The sequence below is a fragment of the Esox lucius genome, chromosome 21 (genome assembly GCF_011004845.1).
Source record: "Esox lucius isolate fEsoLuc1 chromosome 21, fEsoLuc1.pri, whole genome shotgun sequence".
Classification (NCBI taxonomy): domain Eukaryota; kingdom Metazoa; phylum Chordata; class Actinopteri; order Esociformes; family Esocidae; genus Esox; species Esox lucius.
Window position 1 is genome coordinate 8,952,224 of NC_047589.1, and position 18,206 is coordinate 8,970,429.

Here is an 18,206-nt window from a genome sequence, read left to right on the forward strand (position 1 = left end):
CCATAGCTAGAATCATACCAGGGTTCAACATTAAGGATATCCTGCTGGCCCGGGGCCAATAAGACCTAACTTTGGGACAATAGGCAAACACACTGGCCCATCACATGCAAATCTCTGGTATAAGTCCATATTCTGATGATATTAAATTTACCTCTGTACAATACCATTGTAATATGGCCAGTAAAAATACAATATGGGCCAGTAGATTTCAGACCAACTGTCCCGTTAGGGCCAGTCAGAAAAAAGTTAGCATTGGACCCTGTAAACTGTTCTAGGTAATATTTAATAGTCCTGTTTAATAGTTAATAGTTTGTTTAATAGTCCTGTTGTGTTTGTTTCATGGCAATTCATCTAAAATGACTGCCTCATTATTGCTGATTTATTAATCCTTAATAATACATACTCTCACCTAAAGGATTATTAGGAACACCATACTAATACTGTGTTTGACCCCTTTTCGCCTTCAGAACAGCCTTAATTCTACGTGGCATTGATTCAACAAGGTGCTGAAAGCATTCTTTAGAAATGTTGGCCCATATTGATAGGATAGCATCTTGCAGTTGATGGAGATGTGGGATGCACATCCAGGGCACGAAGATCCCGTTCCACCACATCCCAAAGATGCTCTATTGGGTTGAGATCTGGTGACTGTGGGGGCCATTTCAGTACAGTGAACTCATTTTCATGTTCTAGAAACCAATTTGAAATGATTGGAGCTTTGTGACATGGTGCATTATCCTGCTGGAAGTAGCCATCAGAGGATGGGTACATTGTGGTCATAAAGGGATGGACATGGTCAGAAACAATGCTCAGGTAGGCTGTGGCATTTAAACAATGCCCAATTGGCACTAAGGGGCCTAAGGTGTGCCAAGAAAACATCCCCCACACCATTACACCACCACCACCAGCCTGCACAGTGGTAACAAGGCATGATGGATCCATGTTCTCATTCTGTTTACGCCAAATTCTGACTCTACCATCTGAATGTCACAACAGAAATCGAGACTCATCAGACCAAGCAACATTCTTCCAGTCTTCAACTGTCCAATTTTGGTGAGCTCGTGCAAATTGTAGCCTCTTTTTCCTATTTGTAGTGGAGATGAGTGGTACCCGGTGGGGTCTTCTGCTGTTGTAGCCCATCCACCTCAAGTTTGTGCCTGTTGTGGCTTCACAAATGCTTTGCTGCATACCTCGGTTGTAACGAGTGGTTATTTCAGTCAAAGTTGCTCTTCTATCAGCTTGAATCAGTCGGCCCATTCTCCTCTGACTTCTAGCATCAACAAGGCATTTCCGCCCACAGGACTGCCGCATACTGGATGTTTTTCCCTTTTCACACCATTCTTTGTAAACCCTAGAAATGGTTGTGCGTGAAAATCCCAGTAACTGAGCAGATTGTGAAATACTCAGACCGGCCCACCTGGCACCAACAACCATGCCACGCTCAAAATTGCTTAAATCACCTTTCTTTCCCATTCTGACATTCAGTTTGGAGTTCAGGAGATTGTCTTGACCAGGACCTCACCCCTAAATGCATTGAAGCAACTGCCATGTGATTGGTTGATTAGATAATTGCATTAATGAGAAATTGAACAGGTGTTCCTAATAATCCTTTAGGTGAGTGTATATTATCAACTGATGTTCTGTTGGATCTTTTTATCAACTTAAGTTCCTGCGAACATGACACATTTGGAACTTTTTTATTTACTATTTGTGGTCTGTAGGCCTTATTGACCTGAGCTCATATTTTTGAATAAAAAAAAGCACTGTTTGGATTATTTACACTCAGATGAAACACATTGTGCTATTTATCACAGACTTTGTGTCAAAGTTAAGCAAGGACTTTTTGTTTTTAAACCAGTAGTAGCCCAAAATACCATCTGTTCCATTCTTGGTCAAAACTGACAGGTATGATTTTATTAGTAAAGAAAGGACATAGGTCCAAATCTTCACAGTCAAAACTTAACCATATTACAAAATTTGTCTTAAAACCCTAAAGAACATCAGTAACAATAACAATATTACTAACAATAACAAACATTTATCAATCAGTATTGGTTACATTGCACATTTTGGACAATACGTGGTGGATGTTTTTGCATGTACCTTGCAAATATATATGCACTGCATTCAATCAATCAAATGTAGTTATAAAGCCCTTTTTACATCAGCATTTGTCTCAGTGCTTTTACAAAACACCCAGCCTGGAACCCCAATGAGCAAGCAACAACAGTGTTGAAGCACAGTGGCTAGGAAAAACTCCCTAAGAGGGGTGCGATATTTAGGAAGTAACCTAGAGAGGAACCAGATTGCTAAAGTACATACTTAAAAGAGCATCTCCAGAGAATATACAAAGTGTCTGTTGGATTCCATGGGTTTCAGACCAAGTACTAAAAATGACTCCTTAATTTAGACATTAATTTGGCCCAAAACTTTTGATGCAGTAGGGTGGCTATCAGTAAAAAGTACTTTTATTTCTAAAGTCAAATAAATGTATAAAAAATACCATAGCTGAGATTCTATACTTTGATGTAATTGTAATAACATTTCTTTTGAGTTTATAGCCAAAAGAGGAAAGAAATGCCTACTGTCCCAATAATTACAGAAGGCACTGTATATTGGGAAAGCTGGCTTGGTAGTTAACCAAAGTACTCAATCAGCTTACCCTAATTATCCCTTTTTTTGGGTTGAGTTACCTTGCACGCCAAACACTGTTATTTCCTTCTGCAATATACTGCTTATACTGCAACCCACTAAAAGATCAAATCAAAGTGAATTTTAAAACGGCCAGACATTTTCCCCCTTAGTTTTCGCATTTAAGTTCAATCAAGCAAATGTATTTATAAAGCCCTTTTTAAACAGCAGTTTTCACAAAGTGCTTTTACAGAAACACCCGGCATTAAACCCCAAGGGGCAAACAACAGTAGTGTTGAAGTTGTTCAGATGTTTAGGTTGTAGTAGTGGATGACGCCAGTTTATACCTCTCATTCATTGTGCAGGATGATGCTGTGTTGTTCGAGTTCATTTGACAAATAAACTTTGAAATTTGTTGTGGTAATGTATAGGGGGAATATTTGTTGAGTTTGCAAGTTGACAGCATTTAGCACACTGCCTGCCCATTGCGGTTGTTGTGACTTTCGTTGTTACAGTTAGTTGAAATTGACAGAAATATTATTTACATTAGTATGCTATTTCTGCAGTATAGTGGCAGGTGTGTTTGTGTACTAGGAGCCGGAGATGTTTGGATTGGAGGACTGGTTCCCTGCACACCTTTTTCATTTGGGGGCTAGGGTGGTGCTATCATCTAAAGAGGGTTGAGGACATCATAAAATTGTTATTTTCTAAGGCCGAGCAGTTTCCTGATAGTGTCACATCATGTCTGCCCTGGATAGTCTGCCCTGGATAGTCTGCTGCTAGTGACGCCAGAGGTGAAGATTTTCCTCACAAAAGATTAGACATGACTCTCCATCACATTGGCCTTCTTTGACAAGGAACTGGTGTAATCTGTTTCCTTTTGCTAAATTACAGTTAGTGCTAATGTTTGTTTATAAAAGTAGTTGATTGTTTTGTGTGTGTGTGTGTGTGTGTGTGTGTGTGTGTGTGTGTGTGTGTGTGTGTGTGTCAGAAGCCTCTGACTCAGTAGCAAATCGTCATTGACTCTTATCACATGGCTACTTGTCTGCGGGCTCCAGGACATAATCCTGAGGAGGAAGGCTGCTGATATCAGTCTGTGAATGCTAGTGTGAGAGAGAGCTTCTGAGGGAACAAGAGGCTTGGGACCAACCACAGCCAGTAAAGCCTTTGTAATTGCTGCCTTTTCTCTCTTTTTTGTCAGCGTCTTTCAGTTTTGCATTACGATGTCAGCGGTGGCTCCCCTGCAGTAAGCACATCAAGGTACGGTGTTTTAAGTTTGAACGTTGGGATTTAAGACTTGCCACATCTGGCTGTTTTTAGGTTGTTTTAACAATTTAATAGTTTTTTTGAGACAATTTCTTACTTTTCTGGGCAGTTCCATGGCTAGGTCAAACTCAATTTAGGAAATTGTTGTGCATTTTATGAATTTTGACGATTGCGTAAGATGCCAAGTCTCTTGGCTTTTCATGAATTATAGGGCTTTTAGAGCTTTTTCCTCCACTCACAGCTGTCTCTGTGTTAGTCGTGTTGATGACATGTTAAGGAAGTAATACAAAGGAAATTTATTTTTATTTATTTGTGGGTGTGTTTTACAGTCTTAGTTAAATTGTTGGGATAGTGACTGGGACATGCAATGTAAAATATATAATACATTTTCCTATTTTGTTTTTTCTTTGAAGCAGTAATTTTTAAGATTTCACAATGGTCTATAATTTAGTTTTACTGTCGTATTTAATAGATGATAATAATATACTGTATTGCATCTTATCTTTACCACCTAATGTACTTGTTGAGATTATGTTGTCAGCCTTTTTTCCCCCTGAAGTGTGTGTTAATATTGTAAAAAAAGTCAAATGTGTTATTTAGGAACTGACCCTTAACTACAATGTCTTCCTCCAGTGCCCAGAAGGTTTGTGATGTAGGCACTCATACTTTCATTAGTCTACAATCTTTTATATTTTGGCAGATTATAAAAAATAATTGTATTAATTTCTTCTTAATTTGCAATATTTAGGCTTGCATATCAAAAGTTGTACTTCCTATTCTGGTAGTATATTGTGAATCCTCAATTATTTTTTTGTGCTAATGTAATGTCCATAATGCTGCAATAATTGCAGTTTAATGTCTGTTTCAAAAATTGTATTAATCAATTTTTACATTGTACAATACCTCCTAGTCATTTTGTTTCCATGTTGGACTCTGCTTTTAGAAAGTGCTCTATTATGAAAATGAAATCAATTAATTGAGAGTTCATTTTCCCAGCCATGTTGTTCTGCTGTGGTTTAAGTTTCCTATAACACTCCAGAAATGTTTCCTATCCAGTTCCAGTTGGCACTGCTTGTGACTAATGAGAGGTATAAACCGGTGATCACTCAATTTTCACCACTTTCAGATAATAGCATTTAGATGTATAATAAAGTTGTTCACTTGTCTCTAACAAGCATTCTGACAGTTTTATACAGTCTGAAAAATAATATTTCAGGACTCTTTTGAGCAACACATGACAAATTTGCTATAACCCGTTTCCATTCAAGTTGGGGTGCTGTGTAAAATGTAAAGAAAAACACAATGCAATGATTTGCAAATCTTTTAAAATCTTTCTGGCATCAAATTCAACATGGGCATGTATTTTTCCAAAAACGGTAACATTTCTCACTTCCAACATTTGATATGTACTATTGAACTATTTTCAATTAAATATAGGGATACGTGATTTGCACATTATTGCATTCTGTTTCTATTTGCATTTTACGGAGCGACCCAACTTTTTTGGAAACAGGGTTGTGAAATCTTATTAAGTTCATGACAGATGTTTGCTGTCCTTGAAGAAGTCTTTGTTTGCTCTTTAGGAGGCTTGGACAGTGGTTTTCAGTTCTTTTATCCTCCACTTAATGTCTGGTTGGAGCTGAAACTGATGGCACCCAGACTGCTTTGAGGTTTTTCAGTTCCTTCTTGTGTGTATGGGACGTTCCACCAATTCTATGCCTGTTTGGTAACTTAGTCTAACAAAACTTTAGATTTCACCAACGTTTAACATTCTCTCATGAAGAGCTATGTATAAAATGATAAAAAAAAATGTCCTACATCCCAAGTAAGTAATTTTGTTTCCCTTTTAAAATAGCCTTTTGAGCGACTTATATATTTATGGATTATTTTTATTTTTTTTACTTTCTTTCATGGTTAACTACCAGAAATGTGTATAGTCAGGTTGACTGGATGGGTGGCTTACATTATTGAGCTTACCTTGACAGACAGCTCTTTGTAATGCCCTTGTTGTCGTTGTTAGGTAACCAGGAAAACAATGTAATAGATTTCTTAGCATATTGTATGCCGTAACCCATTTTCTCTGCAACATGCCCTCAAGGTTAATGGCACTGTTCATGGACTATTGGGTATCTGACAATACACAATACACAATTGCCTCACATTTGTTGCAACAAACAGTTCAGTAATTCACTTCTTGACAAGAAACATGTCAAGCTTGAGTCACCTCAAAGCTAAGACATAGCACAATGTACATGAAAACAAACAAGCATGCATAAGAGAAGTGTGCTGGACAATTGAGGCGCCCGCACAAAACAATTCGTAATATTAGAGTGATTGTTTTTCTATTGCTCATTTGCACATCAAGTCAATGATATCATGTCAATGTGTGGGACTGTGGGTCGATTAACTTTGTCGGAGTAGGAGCCCTGATTCTAGTCTGTGAGCAAATTAGGCAAATTACTGCCTGGGAAGGTATCCCCACAGGAAGCCTGAGGTAGGGAGAGTGGGGAATCTATCAAATAGCGCACCTCTAACTTATTTACAGTCATTCACACTAGGACATGCTACTTAATTAACCACAATAAATTCATAATACTGGGAATATATAGTTTCCCAGACATAGTTGCATTTTTTTTCTGGTTTGTGCGAAATCATTAAGAATAACATGAAACCAGTGTGCACACCACCCAGGTGAATTGGTTCAGTTTTGACTCTTGTTGGACAGTGCTGGGGGATGGGTAATGTATTGATACTCGAGTACCAAATCAACACAAATGAATCAGAAAAGGCCATAATTTGCCCAATTTTGGAAAAAATAGGAAAGAGGAGGAATGTGCAAAAGATAAAGGTATGCATGTAATGAAATAGCTTAGTATAACACTTTCTTAGTCTGTGTTGTTTGCTACCCTAATACACGTAGGGCGACTATTGAGTTTTCTGTCCTGCTGTTATGTTGAAGCATGGTGAGGCAGGGCACAAGCTCAGGGAGAACGGAGGACATTTAAAACAAAAAGGAACTGAAACATGACAACTAAACTAAATCACAGGACAAAAGAAAAAAAGAGGTCAGACGTTTCTTGTAGTTGGCCACCAGGTTTGCACACATCTCAGGAGGGATTTTGTCCCGCTTCTCTTTGCAGATCTTCTCCAAGTCATTAAGGTTTCGACGCTGACGTTTGGCAACTCGAACCTTCAGCTCCCGCCACAGATTTTCTATGTGCTTAAGGTCGGGAGACTGGTTAGGCCACTCCAGGACCTTAATGTGCTCCTTCTTGAGCCACTCCTATGTTGCCTTGGCCGTGTGTTTTGGGTCATTGTCATGCTGGAATACCCATCCATGGCTCATTTTCAATGCCCTGGCTGAGGGAAGGAGGTTCTCAGCATAATGTTTCCACTTTCATGTTTGACAGTGGGGATCGTGTTCTTGGGGTCATAGGCAGCATTCTTCCTCCTCCAAACACAGCGAGTTGAGTTGATGCCAATGAGCTCGATTTTGGTCTCATCTGACCACAACACTTTGACCCAGTTCTCCTCTGAATGATTCAGATGTTCATTGGCAAACTTCAGATGGGCCTGTACATGTGCTTTCTTGAGCAGGGGGGACCTTGCAGGCGCTGCAGGATTTCAGTCCTTCACGGTGTAGTGTGTTACCAATTGTTTTCTTGGTGACTATGGTCCCAGCTGCCTTGAGATCATTGACAAGATCCTCCCGTGTAGTTCTGGGCTGATTCCTCACCGTTCTCATGATAATTGCAACACCACAAGTTGAGATTTGGCATGAAGCCCCAGACAGAGGGAGATTGACAGTTATTTTGTGTTTCTTCCATTTGCGAATAATCACACACTTGTCACCTTCTCACCAAGCTGCTTGGCGATGGTCTTGTAGCCCATTCCTGCCTTGTGTAGGTCTACAATCATGTCCCTGACATCCTTGGACAGCTCTTTGGTCTTGGCCAGGGTGGAGAGTTTGGAATGTGATTAATTGCTTCTGTGAACAGGTGTCTTTTATATAGGTAACAAACTGAGATTAGGAGCACTCCCTTTAAGAGTGTGCTTTTAATTTCAGCTCGTTACCTGTATAAAAGACCCCAGGGAGCCAGAAATCTTTCTGATTGAGGGGGATTGAAATACTTATTTCACTCATTAAAATGCTAATCAATTTATAAAATTTTTGACGTGTTTTTCTGGATTATTTTGATGTTATTCTGTATCTCACTGTTCAAATAAACCTACCATTAAAAGTATAGACTGATAATTTCTTTGTCAGTGGGCAAACGTACAAAATCAGCAGGGGATCAAATATTTTCTTCCCTCAATGTATATGTCTAACACCATAAATCACATGAAGTGTTGGACTCTTGGTCTTGAAACACACTGCTCTCTCACCCTAGAAGAGCAGTTTAGAGTGAAGGCAACAAAACATTTATCTTTTCAAATTAATCTGCATGAGTGTCCTTTGTCAATAACTAAGTTAACTAAATGAACAACTAGCAACATATATTGTTGATGTATAGCTAGTATAGATATTTTTTTTGTTCTTAGGGTTGTATACGGACAATTAGTCTTTTTGTTTCTGTTCCGCTTTAATTTTTTTAAGTTCAATTGTTAGAACAAGTGAATATAGTTACCAGAAACCAAATCATTATAAATGTAACTAGTTGACAGTACTGTATAGCTATTGGCCAGCCATCTACTGTAATCAGTTTCTGATTTAACAGTTTTGATATGTTCCATATGCTAGGTTTCTGATTAGCACAGCAACAGAGTATTGACCACTTCCCACAACAAAGCTGGCATTGGCCCATAAAATAGCTGCTCTTCAGACACTCTCTTATTCACCACAATCCCTTCTACTCACGGCCTGGCCAAACTTAAACTTCACCTTAAGTGTTTTTCTGGAGAAGCTCCGGAGAAAATGAAGAGACCCCTGCACCTTTTTATTTTCTTTCCAAAAAGTTGTCACTCAACTTTCCTTTTCAACTTTTTTGGGAAGTAAAAGATGCAGTGGTCTCTTCATTTTTTCCGGTGATGTGTATATATACACAAACACCCTTCACATTGTTCCTATTTTGTTCTGTTACTGACCATATATAATTGATAGCAAAATGTTACCACCCCCCAAAAAAAATTAAAAATACTGAAATATCTCATGTTCATAACTATTCAGACCCTTTGACGTGATAAATGACACCAATTTGATCATCCTTGATGTCTCCAAGAACTTGGTTGGAGTCTATTGATTGGACATGATTTGATTGGACACACCTGTCTATATATAGTTCCATGCTTCAGTGAAGGTCAGTGCAAAAACCAAGAAATTAAGTCCAAGGAACTCTCTGTAGTGTTTAGAACCACCAAGGCTCTTGCTAGAGATTGCTTTCCAGCCAAACGAAGTAGTAATGCAAGAAGGCACATGATTTTTCATTTTCAATAAATGGCACAACTTTCTAATAACGTTTTTGTAAATATGATTGTGCGTAGATTGCTGACATGTTTTGTCCTATAGAAATACTGAATACTTCCTGAAGACACTTGTTTGAGCTTATTTCAGGAACCATGGGATTTGTTTCTAGGTATCTACGTTATCGTCTGTATATTGCCGCCACTGTCAATCGGAATTGGAAATGCTTCTCTGTTCTGTGAAATACAGTCCAGGCTTCTGAGATTGATGCAACATGACTTTGATAAGATTGATGCGGGGCCTAAACTTTTATCTCATGGGACACCTTGACAGATTTTATGTTACTCATGCTAATGTGATTCCTAATACAGGTTATATATTACGTGTTAATAGGCTAATCATCCTTACATTAGCATTTGAGAAATAAAGTCATTTCTCTCATCCAGATCTAAAAAGAGTTGTTTTTAATACTTAGAAATCCTGTCTCTGAAATGGGAGTTGACTATGCTTATATAGCCTACTGTAAGCATAGGTTACATAAAATCATTAAACCCTAAGTCATCTTAAGTATACTTTGTGTCAACAATGTTTTTTGTTTTACATTCTTATTGAGTGTCTATTTCTGTAATGGAATTTTCTAGGGCAGTTTGAGTTCTTATTTAACTGTTTTCCTAAAGTGACGCCTTTTGATTGAGGTTTTTCAGTATGTAATTTGTGGTCTATACCTCGAAAGCCACCCAATTGCAAGGCCCAAAATTGTCTCTGAAACTGCAACACCACAGTTATTTTAGTACCACACTTGAATTGCGGGTTCCAAGTAATTGGCCTATCTTGTGAGTATATGACTGCGTCTTTGAGTGATATGGGCTGTAAAGTTATATTAAGTCATTTGCCAATATAAATGACTACCATAAACACAACAGCACCTGCCTGGCTTGGCTATAAGCTGAGTTTTAAATCTAGCTTTCTGCACATTGCATGAACCAAGTTCTTAAAAATTTCACAGAGGGGTCATTGAGTGTCTTTCTGATTAGATTTTACTGTTATTTTACCAGACAAGTATGTTAACACATTAATTTACAGCCACAATTTGAAAGCAATTATTGTTAATTGTCTTGCTCAGGGGCTCAATAGGACAGGGTTATTCACCTTGTCGACATGGAGATTAGAACCAGCGACATTTAGTTTACTGGCCAGTAAAATCCAACAGTTCTGGTGGATTTTCAAATTATGCGTTCAGGATAGACAAACACGATTCTCTTGTCTTCTCACATGACGAAAAAGCCAGTTATCGTCACCTATATTGATAGTCATTGAATCAGTGCCATTCACGGATGGCTAATAAGCTGTTAAAACAGCCAGTGGCAAAAGCCATACAGTTCATAGATGCTATTTGTGGTGGAGGTAAACGTAATTAAACATTTTATTCAAACTTTGAGTGATGTTAACACTAGATAAGCATGCAGTTCTGTGGTATAGTGGCTAAAGACATGACCCCGGTTCGAATCCAGTGCGGGCAATAACATTCATCACTTTCAAATGTGGGCTGGCTGAACTTGGCTTGCCTGGTTCAGTTTCTGGCTATATTTGATTTTCTTCAGAGCTAATGATAAACAAGAAAATTATCGGGAAGACTCTAAAGGTAGTGAGTGTGGATGCTCTGACAATAACAAACTATTTGGGAAGTACTCCATTTCAAATAACATCTGTCCCCATTACAATGTACAGTGTAATTACCATTCAAAAAGATAGTAAGGTGGAAATTTTAAAAAGTATTCCCTTTTAACATACTATTCCTAATGTGATGACTTAATGGGATGTTCGTAATGTAAGCTAATAACAAATTGCGGTTTGCAAAATAAAGAAAAAAGTGAAATGACTGATTATATAATGGTGTAGAATAAAGTAGGCCTTTGCTACAATGTATGGTAAATGGCAGACGAAACGTTTTGTCTCCTTTTTCCCTAGACACAAATTTGCCTTTGGTCACATTTCTTGCAATTCTACTGCACTTTGATTTGACAGACATTATTAGAAGCCTTTTGTATATGACCAAACTGACAGGGTGTGCTATAGACTACTGCTTGCACTGTCAAAGAGATCAATACCAAATAGTTTCAGTATAACTATCTTATCTGTACTTCAGGATACACCATGTCTGCAATACAAGCTTTCATTAATGGTCAACTTAATCATCATCATCTAGGCTTCTTGGTGTTTTCGCAAATGTACAAATGTATTTGTAAAAATACAAAATAAACACACAATTTATTTTGTTTTTAAATGATGGCCAAGATGGTATGTAAGAAGGGACCATCTCAGTCATTAAGTAGTATTGTTAAGTTTCTGTGTCTGGTTCCTGGAAAATCCCTCAGTCCATTTTAGCTGTTGTGATGAATCATCATGACATACCAACCATCTTGGCCCAGTTCTCTCTTTCCTGTTTTTGGTACCTGTTTTTCCTAACAGCGTTAAATCAAATAATGTATAAATGAATGACCCTATTGCTGTGTCATAGCAATCTACATTACATGTTCAGCTGAATGGGAGTTTACAACTGTCCCCTTTACCATGGTGAATCAAAAAGTTTTTCTGAGCCTGGCTTGTGCTCTCCCTTTCCCGTCTGTATTTACTAAGCAAGCCTGATAACTCACACCGGACAGACGAAAACAAAAACATTTACATAAATGTAGCAGCCTACATGGTGCTGTGACGTGGAGGCCTTTTTATAGCCTATTTGTAAGAAATTTGATGGTGAGTTAATGTTCTATCTTGCATAGGCAAGGACTTAAGAATAAAAAAAATTCACAAAGCATGCACAGCCCTGTGAGATTTAATGTTCAATTGCTGTGGAAGCTGTTAAGTACAGTGGAAGTGCAGCATGCTATGCAAACCATAGACTTCCAGTCACTATGCTAGTGGTAGTTAGCAATTGTGCAAGCGCTGGCAGTTTCCTTGAAACTGCATGCAGAGAAATGGTATCCACAAGTATGTCTGACTCTAATGGTTTAGATACAGGGCCATAAGTCCCAAAGTATCCCTTAAAGCGTATCAAAGCGGATTGGTGTATTATATGTGGGTTTGTCATGTATCAATGTAATTTGCCTGTTCACTGTAAACAATCTTTACATGGAATTAATGGAACAGACCGGTCATCCATTCACAACCTATAAGTGTAAAAAGTGTAAGGAGATCTGACTCAGGATCAGTTGGTTCTGGGTCCTTGGTTATTGGCATAAATGTTCACCCTTCAACCCATAACCTCCAAACTCCAGCCTTTGGCCAAGACTAATCTCTGAGTAGTTGATTTTACCATGTTAGATGCCAGGATCTTTAAGAACCATAAACAAGGTCATTGATATCATTATGCCCCAACAAAAGCATGGTGTGACTTTGATAATCATTGCCAGGAAAACCTGAATACCTTTTGACGGGATAGACAGTGGCACTGAAATGGCCAAATGTGAACCGCTCAGCCCCCATTTCTTATATAGTGCCCTGTTTCTGACTAAAACCTTGTGGGTTTTGGACAAAGGTGGTACGGTATAAATGGATTAGGTTTACAACACAGGTGCCTGTATCTGGGGAATCACATCTAAGCTTTTCAGGTGATTGTCCTGTAGCTGATGTTCAGGTTTCAAACTGGGCTCCGGTCGGGGTCCTGCACACAGCTCCTGATGCATAATTGGCCATCTTTGATTAATCCAACATTACAACCCAATTCTTGTCTTTATTAAATTATTCCCAAACTCAATTAATGGGGGACCAGATTTGTAGGAGAAGCTGCTTAAATGTTATGTAAATGCATAATGTAGGCAATGTGGCTAGAGATGTTTAACTGTGCCCAAATATTAATTAGGCTTGTATCCTACCTGAAGCTGAAGTCAAGTCTCGCTCTTATTTTTCTCGAATAACAACAGACTTGCATACTGGCACCCAACATGCACAGTTGGACAGAGACAGGGGTGCATGGAAGGGTTTCCCCTCCCCTGCAGTGAAATCAATGCTGCCATGACAGGACAAATGTGAGCAAAACTACTGTCATTAATGATTTCTTATGCACAGTAAAAGCTTTTGCTCTGTAAATAGATAACCCGTCAATAGGCATTTTGAAAGTTAAAGCTCCCTGTGCAAGTAGTACATCTGCACTTTTACTGGACTGAAACCCTGCCGCGACAGGCCTAACACAAACAGTCAAGGACTGTGGACTGAGGCACACAATGTACATGATATCCTACTAATTTTATTTTCTTGTTTGTTGCCAAAGTTTGTTAGTTCCCCACACTCTTTCCATATGTTAACACACAAATTCCCCACCAATCTTATCCATGTCCTGACACCTATATCAGCATTTTTCGTGCATTATATCCAAATGGTCAAACGTATCTGAAATTGATTGTTAGGCTCAACGAAGGTCCTTCTAGATGATTTGTACAAGATGCGTGAAGAATGCGGATATTACTACTGTTTCTTGCATGGGATTTGTTTCACAAATGTCACATAATCATGGTAGTGACATTATAATTGAATGCCTGTCATTAAACTAATCTCTAGGGGCCTTCAAAATACATTTCAAATACATTTGGATATAATGCTCAAAAAATGCAAATATAGGTCTCTTAACATTGGAGTTTGTGCTGCAAATGCTAAAATGTTAGCATTAAAAACATGTATTCTGGTCATTCTGGTTCTATGGACACCAATGTACCAGTTTGTAGTTTAGGGTAACTATACTTTAAGAATTTTTAATGAAGAGCCGTTCAGGTGCCAAATGAGATGGACATTTCGGTTGATCGTAGCCACAAGTTCCAGCTCACCAAAAAGACCCATCACTTCCATACGTATTTTGGACGTCTAGTCTTGCGATGGCGAAGGGGGGGGGTTGGATGTTCTTAGAATGTTCTAATAATGGCTAACTGCTCTGCATGTTTGTGTACTCCCTGACTTCAGCCGCGCAATTCAATTTGACATTAGTCTACGTATCGTTATGTCGTCCACCCTACTTAGTCGTAATGAAACGTGTAAAAGGTACACATGCACTGTGATATGGATGGGTGAGCGGCTCCAGCCACGCGCTGCCACTTACCACAGTAGAAGGCCCTTATCTGTTCCTTATCAGACTGCGGGGGTTACGACCTTCAGTGTTGGCGTGGAAGTTAAGTTGGACAGGAAGTGACCCTTGACAGGGACACCTTCACACACACCTTGACATGGGGTTGTTGTATCCTGTTTGCATAGGAACTTTGGGATTCTTTCAGAAACATAATTAAGCAGTGTTATTGAGCCACTACTGCTTTTTGTATATTTTGCGTGGTTGCAAGGTGATTTATATAGAGTTTTATTTTGTGGTTTGATGACTGAGTAGCACCACAAAACTCAAAAGCTAAGTCTGTTCATTGTTGGAATACTCTTCCTTTACTTTGCAGTTACTGATAGATAAAACTTTCTAATTTCTAATGCTAACCCTGTCAACCTTTGGTGAACTGCTCCCACTTAACGACCAGCCATTTGAGAGATGCCTGCTCTTTCTGCCAACAGTGAAACAATGCTATGTGTAGAGATGGTGTAAGACAAATAAGTTTAGTTTGTGAAAATGGCACCTCATCGCTAAAAATAAATACGTCATGCCAGCAACAAGGTTGACGCATATTACATTTGGAATGTAAACAAAAAAGACAAAATGGTGGCTAATAATTCACAGAATGGTTGCATTTGTGGGTCTCAGGCTTTGAATGAAAGGGTTATTTAGGCCCTGTGATTATTTCAATGCTAGCTCAGATTGCTTCTGCCTACAGGCAGGAATTGGAGATGAACTACAAATTTTCTATCCTAACCCCCCCCAGAGGAAGCCGCCATGACCTTTGTGTTTAGCAAGTATCGGTTTATTGCGCTGTGTAAAAAAATAAGATGGCTCCCGTTGAGTCCAGACTTGATTTGGCTGATAACTACTTTAATGAGTGAACGCCTACTTCCTTTAACTATGCTATAGGATTCTGTCACCTAGCTATCTTAAGATAAGATAAGTGCTAATGACAACGAGAACGGTTTATGTTTCAAGATTAAACTTTCTGTTTCCCAGGTTATGCTGTCCAAAAGCTGCCTGAGTCCGAGTGAGAAAGAGAAGGGCTAAATCCCCGCCGGCTCCCGACCCGCTAACTCTCCCGACAAAGCCAGAGCGCCAGTGCCTATCTCACAAAGGACTGGAGCCATGAGCAACCCCAATGCCCCCAGCAATATCGTGAGTACATTCATTCACACTCGGAAACAGCTGAGTAAGTCAACCCCAAATTAAATATTCGAATTCGCTCCCCCGAACAAACGAACACATTAAGAAAGAGACGTGTAATGGCCAATCATTCACATGTCGGTAGGAAATGCTCTGTTATTGATCCAGGCTGTTTTTATTTTAAGATTGTTCAATATTCTCAATAGACGGTAGTGGTTTTCTGCCAGAAAGCCTCCCATCCGTAAATGCAAAGTGCCCTTGTTATCTTTACTGTACACGTGACCCATTCTCTGTAGGCCCGGGTTCTGCTTTGTCAGCCTTTCCAGGTCACTGTGTTTTGGCATGGGAAGGTATATTTTGGATTGTACCGTTTCTCTCAGAGCAGGATATTCGAATCCATGCCCTCACCAATCTGTCTGAGGTCGAATCCCCAGACCTCAGACAGATTACATTTGTATAAAATTGGACTGCTTACTTTGATTGTGAAGCATTTTTTATACCGCTATGTTTCCCAGGCCCAGTTAGAGAAGTGCCCACTACCCTTCTGCATGCCCTTCGAAAGGTGGAGGGATTCGGCTCGGGGGAATCGAGGATGTTGACGGTTACACAAGCCAAACAACTTCCTTCCACTTTTCTTCGTGCCAGCATGTATTTAGAATGAGAGGCTGTGTTAGATCCAAATTATATTGTGCGTTGTTTCTGGGCCTTCCCAGTGCCTGGCTTTGACGTGTGCGGCCGAATGTGCACTCCACCACTAAATGAAAAGGCGTCGTTGGTAGAAGCACAAACTTAAAGGATCTGTGTGGTTAAAGCTCGGAGCAGAAGCCAGCTGGACTTGGCCAAGGTTAATGGTTACTTAAAATGTTATTCAAGTCCCTTGGATTGGGGGGAGGGCGGTAGGAGCTTTAAATAACAATCTCTGGACAATGACTAAGTCACTTTGAGAAGAATTGAGTTAGAGGCCGCGGAGGTCGTCCCATTAAAAAGGAATTGTAGGCCAATCATGCACATCCGGTTTTATGGAAACATGACTCCAAATGATACTAAGATGTTGTAGCAGCTCTATAACCTGTTTTGGTCGAAAGCCAAATGTCAAAGGAACGTTGTCTGTGGTCGAGGCCTGTTCGTCACCCGCTCAGACATCATTCATCTGCGACAAGCTTGAACACGTATGCAAAGGCACATACAGTAGACACACACCCTCCTCTGAATGCATACCCGACCGTCGCTCACCATTCTGCCTCACCAGGAAATGCCTGCTTTCCCCCCGAGCCCAGCTTTTCTGTTCACCGCTCAGTCAGCTGCTTTTTGTCCCTTCGTACACAATCATGTGGTCATGGCACTCCAGGAAACCTCAAGGAATGACCTACCACCTCTTGGTAAGTTGACTCTTTGCCACGTTGAGCGCTAAGATTGTTACGCAGATTCTCGCCTCTGCGCGTTAGTATGCCACTGCTTCCTTTCTAGTCTAGCGCGGCGCTGCGATGCAAAACATGGAAGTAAAAGTACATTTCTACGCCTATGGGAGGGTGTTCCAGTGGTATTGTGCTAAGTACTATTTAAGCCCTTTAGGTTAAATAACCATGTCGGTTGGGCATCTTGCATTTTTTGTGACATTTCCTTATTTAACCTTTGGCATATTTGAACACTCTGACATTTTCTTTGCTGTCCAACATACAAAACATGCTTATTGCGAATCACAATCTGCCCTAGTTCATTCCACCGGACCTGTTCTCTAAGCTTCACAGGCAATTGTGGCATTTGGATTCCAGCATGGGTGTCTACAACTTAGTAGCTGCAGATGTACAATTTTCTCATGCATTCGCTCAGTGAGGATAGTGACTCTGATTGGAGATAAGTCTGTTTGCTGTGTGACTGGTCTGAAACTGTCACTGGTGAGCTTACTTGCTCTTCTCGGTTAATTATTTACCTTTGAAATGAGTGTGCATTCTAGGGGAAAGGGAGTGCTGTAGTGTGTCTGCGTGTGTCTTATTTGGATTTTGGAAGGGGCTGTCAACATTGTGAAACAGGGTGTTGTCCTCTGCAGCGAGGCACTGCTCTTTTCCGTTATGGCCTGTGCCAGCGACGAGACTGAGGTAGAAAAAGAGGTGCTGACCACGTGTGTGAAAAGTTGCTTTTCAAACAAAAAGACAAATAGGTTCGCTAGAGAGAAATCGGTCTGAGAAACACGATTCAGACAAGGGATGGAGTTTCTGTACACAGCCGCCAAGGTGAGTTGTGAGTTTGCAGCACATGGGGGACATACTGGCTAAGCCAGTTCATCATATTGTAATAGTACAGTGATCCCCTTGGGAAGGGCCTCTTCCCGTGTGCAGACAATAGGCTGTTCATTTCCTGTTCTGTGCCTACTACATACCACATGGCCTGTGTGCATTGTATTGGTTTTTAAGACGGCTCAATTTTAAAACCTATTCTTTCAATCGTAATACCACTTACGATAAAAAATATAGTAAACATACCTTGCTTCAGAGTTGTTCTTAGTGACACAATAGTTTTATTTTTGTTTATTGTAGTACGCGACAAGTGCAAAGGGAACTTTGTCTGTTTCCGAGGCATCTGTGATGGTCTTGTTAGTTTGTCAGCAGCCAATTGACAAAAAGTCACTAATTCTCATTGTAATCTTAATGCGTCGCTGTTGCACTGATGGTAAAACCTTGGCTG

At 39.8% G+C, this 18,206-nt stretch overlaps 1 protein-coding gene across 5 annotated transcripts in view; it reads left to right on the plus strand.

Moving 5' to 3' along the window:
- Nucleotides 1–18,206, plus strand: part of slc4a2b (solute carrier family 4 member 2b) — a 53,286-nt gene that overhangs the window by 8,246 nt on the left and 26,834 nt on the right. Inside the window, exons 2-3 of one of the 5 annotated variants that reach the window (XM_029116131.2) lie at nt 3,833–3,891; nt 15,378–15,536. The exons of 1 other annotated variant lie outside the window; for it this stretch is intronic. In XM_029116131.2, the coding sequence (XP_028971964.2) occupies nt 15,507–15,536 (30 nt within the window). In that variant the 5' untranslated portion in view covers nt 3,833–3,891; nt 15,378–15,506. Of the gene's footprint in view, nt 1–3,832; nt 3,892–15,377; nt 15,537–16,519; nt 16,904–18,206 lie in introns of those variants that run through there. 3 more of the 5 variants (XM_029116132.2, XM_029116134.2, XM_029116129.2) reach the window with 3 other exon arrangements.